The 2565-nt window shown below is 70.2% G+C and overlaps 1 protein-coding gene across 1 annotated transcript in view; it reads left to right on the top strand.

Annotated features, from left to right (window-relative positions):
- The first annotated feature begins 1481 nt into the window (after positions 1 to 1481).
- QARS (glutaminyl-tRNA synthetase) overlaps positions 1482 to 2565 on the top strand; it is a 10228-nt gene continuing 9144 nt past the window's right edge. The window contains exons 1-2 of the mRNA XM_006036627.2: positions 1482 to 1529; positions 2052 to 2563. Coding sequence (XP_006036689.1) covers positions 2080 to 2563 — 484 coding nt within the window. The 5' untranslated portion in view covers positions 1482 to 1529; positions 2052 to 2079. The remainder of the gene's footprint in view (positions 1530 to 2051; positions 2564 to 2565) is intronic.

Raw genomic sequence — 2565 nt, 5'->3', positions numbered from 1 at the left:
GTGGGTGGCGCGGGCCCCCCCCCCTGCCCCGCCATGTTCCCGCCCCCACCACACACACACACACACACACACACACACACACACACACACTGGGTGGGGGCGAGCAGGCGGGGCCCACGCGGGATGGTGCTGCCACCTTGTGGCCTGCTGAGTGCCACGGAGACACGGCGCCAGCAGCAGTGAGACCGTGCCCTGGGGCCCCATGGTTTGGGGTGGCAGAGCTGAGGGGTGGGTTGGACCATGACCAATCTGGGGAGGGTTGGGGTGAGCGGGTCCTGGGGCCTGAACAGCCCATGGGGAGCCCGGCAGAGCACCGTGGCAGCAGCCCTAGGCTCGAGACGCGGCCCCTTGGCCAGCTCTTTTACAACTCCTGGGCAGTGCCCAGGGGGCCTCGGCCAAGAACTGCCCAGGCCAAGCAGCCCCACTCCTGGCCCTGCTGGGGCCTGGCTGGCAGGCCTGGCGTGGGGGCAGCTGCGGGTACTCAGCTCTCTCCAGGCGTCTCTAGGGGTGGGCCAGGGGTACACACACAAAGAGGGCTGGGCCTGTCCCAGGCTGGCACCCCCCCGGGCGAGTGCGGCACAGACGGTGCCTATGGCAAGTCGGCCTGAAAGGGGGCTGTGCTGCCTGCGGGGAAGGGGCTGCCAGAGCCCTGGGAGCGGGGGTCAGAGGGCCACGCTGAGCTGGTAGTGCCCAGCCAGGGCAGGGTGGAGGTGGGACGGCCCATCCTGGACAGGGCCGGGAGCAGACAGAGTGGAAATGGCAGGAGCTGCCCTGAGCTGCAGGGAGCTGCCCTGTGCACTGCCAGCTGGGCAAGGCCTCTCTGGCCAAGGACAGGAAGGGCTTCTTACCTCAGTAACCGGGCACGAGTCTGGCCTCTGCCCACCTGCCTGGGCTGTAGGATGGAGCAGCTCTGCACATAAACCACAGAGAAAAGTCACCGGGGCCTGAACCTCCTGCCCACAGCAGCACCCTCACAGGGCCCACAGGCAGGACGGGGCGCCAGGCTCCGCAGGGAGCAGGACACAGCCGTGGAGCTCATTCGGGGCCCCCCGAGCGCAGGGGCATGGGGTACCTGTGCCAGGCAGGGCTGTGGCCTCAGCATCAGGGCAGCGCATCAGGGCCTTGGGGTGCTGCTGCCCACTGGGAAGGGTGCAGAGCGGAGCCCGGCATCGCTCACGTGGCTGAGTAAGTGCCTGTCACCGGGGCAGGGCCAGGTCGCCCGACCAGACTGTCCCGACACACTGGCTCAGAGGCAGGATGGACTGGGCCAGACTGGCCATGCCAGTGGGGCGAGGCCCTGTGCTGCGTGACCCTGTGCAGCACCCAGGCGCAGGGCGCGGTGGGTGGGGTCTGCTGCGTGGGTGCAGCATTGTCATCGCTGGGTGCTGCAGGGCCTGCAGCCCTGGGTGCAGGCCTCGACGCGCCTGGAGCCGGCCCTGCACCTATTAAAGCAGCCACAGCGCAGGGCTGCCGGCACCTGGGAAGTTCGCTGCAGCTGGGCCACACGGGTGAGGCGCGACCCCATCCAGGTGAGGCACCGCACGGCGCTGAGCTGGGAGCCAGGAGCTCCAGGGGCCTCCACCCCCAGTGCCCTGTGCCCTCCAGCCCTGGCACCAGGCCTGGATTTCCCACGGGCCCCCAAGGTGTCTGGCAAGGGTGGGCAGCCCCTGCCCAGGCCCGTGGGCACAGCTGGGCTGGCAAGGGCAGCAGCTGCCGGGGCTGGAAGGAGCAGCTGCGGGAGGCGGCAGAGCTGGACTGGGTCCCCCGTGCTCCGGAAGCAGGGTGGTGCCAGCAGGGCTGGCGGGGAGGCCTGGGCAGGGACCCGTGGAGGGGAACCGGGATCTCACTGGGGGCGGAGAAGGGGGAACGACTGACAGCTCCACAGGTGGACGTGTGGGGCCCTCGGGCAGGAGCAGCCCCAGGGCTGTGGACAGCAGCGTTGCCCTGGGGAGCGGCCCGAGGATGGGAGCTCATCCCCGGGCCAAGGGGCAGGGGCAGGTTTCAGGCCACTCCAAGCCCAGGCACCCACGTCTCGCCTCCCGCCCCTGCAGAGCCGGTTCCTGCTGCCCCAGCGCAGACATGCTGCCAGGTGCCGAGATGGAGGCGCCCCCGGCAGAGCCCAGCGCCAACCGGATCGTGGTGTACGAGCGCCCCGGCTTCGAGGGGCTGCAGCGGGAGTTCACGTGCGACGTGCCCGACCTGCACGAGCTGGACTTCGGGGACTGCATCAGCTCCCTGCGCGTGGTGGGGCAGCCCTGGGTGGCCTACACGGGCCCCAAGTACGAGGGCGACGCCTTCCCCTTCGAGGAGGGCGAGTACGCGGAGGTGGAGCCGCGCGGCAGCTTCTCCTCGCTGCGCCTCGTGCACCACGACCTGGACGAGCCGCAGATCACGCTGTACGAGGACGCCGGCTTCGCGGGCCGCAGCAAGGTGGTGAGGGAGGAGACCAACCTGGCCTACGGCTACTTCGACGACCGCGTGTCCTCGCACGAGGTGCAGCGCGGCGTGTGGCTGCTCTACCAGGACCCGGGGCGCGGCGGCCGGCAGTACATCGCCTGGCCCGGC

The sequence above is a fragment of the Alligator sinensis genome, unplaced genomic scaffold, assembly GCF_000455745.1.
Source record: "Alligator sinensis unplaced genomic scaffold, ASM45574v1 scaffold469_2, whole genome shotgun sequence".
In the NCBI taxonomy this organism is placed as follows: domain Eukaryota; kingdom Metazoa; phylum Chordata; order Crocodylia; family Alligatoridae; genus Alligator; species Alligator sinensis.
This window is presented reverse-complemented; position numbering and strand designations above follow the sequence as displayed.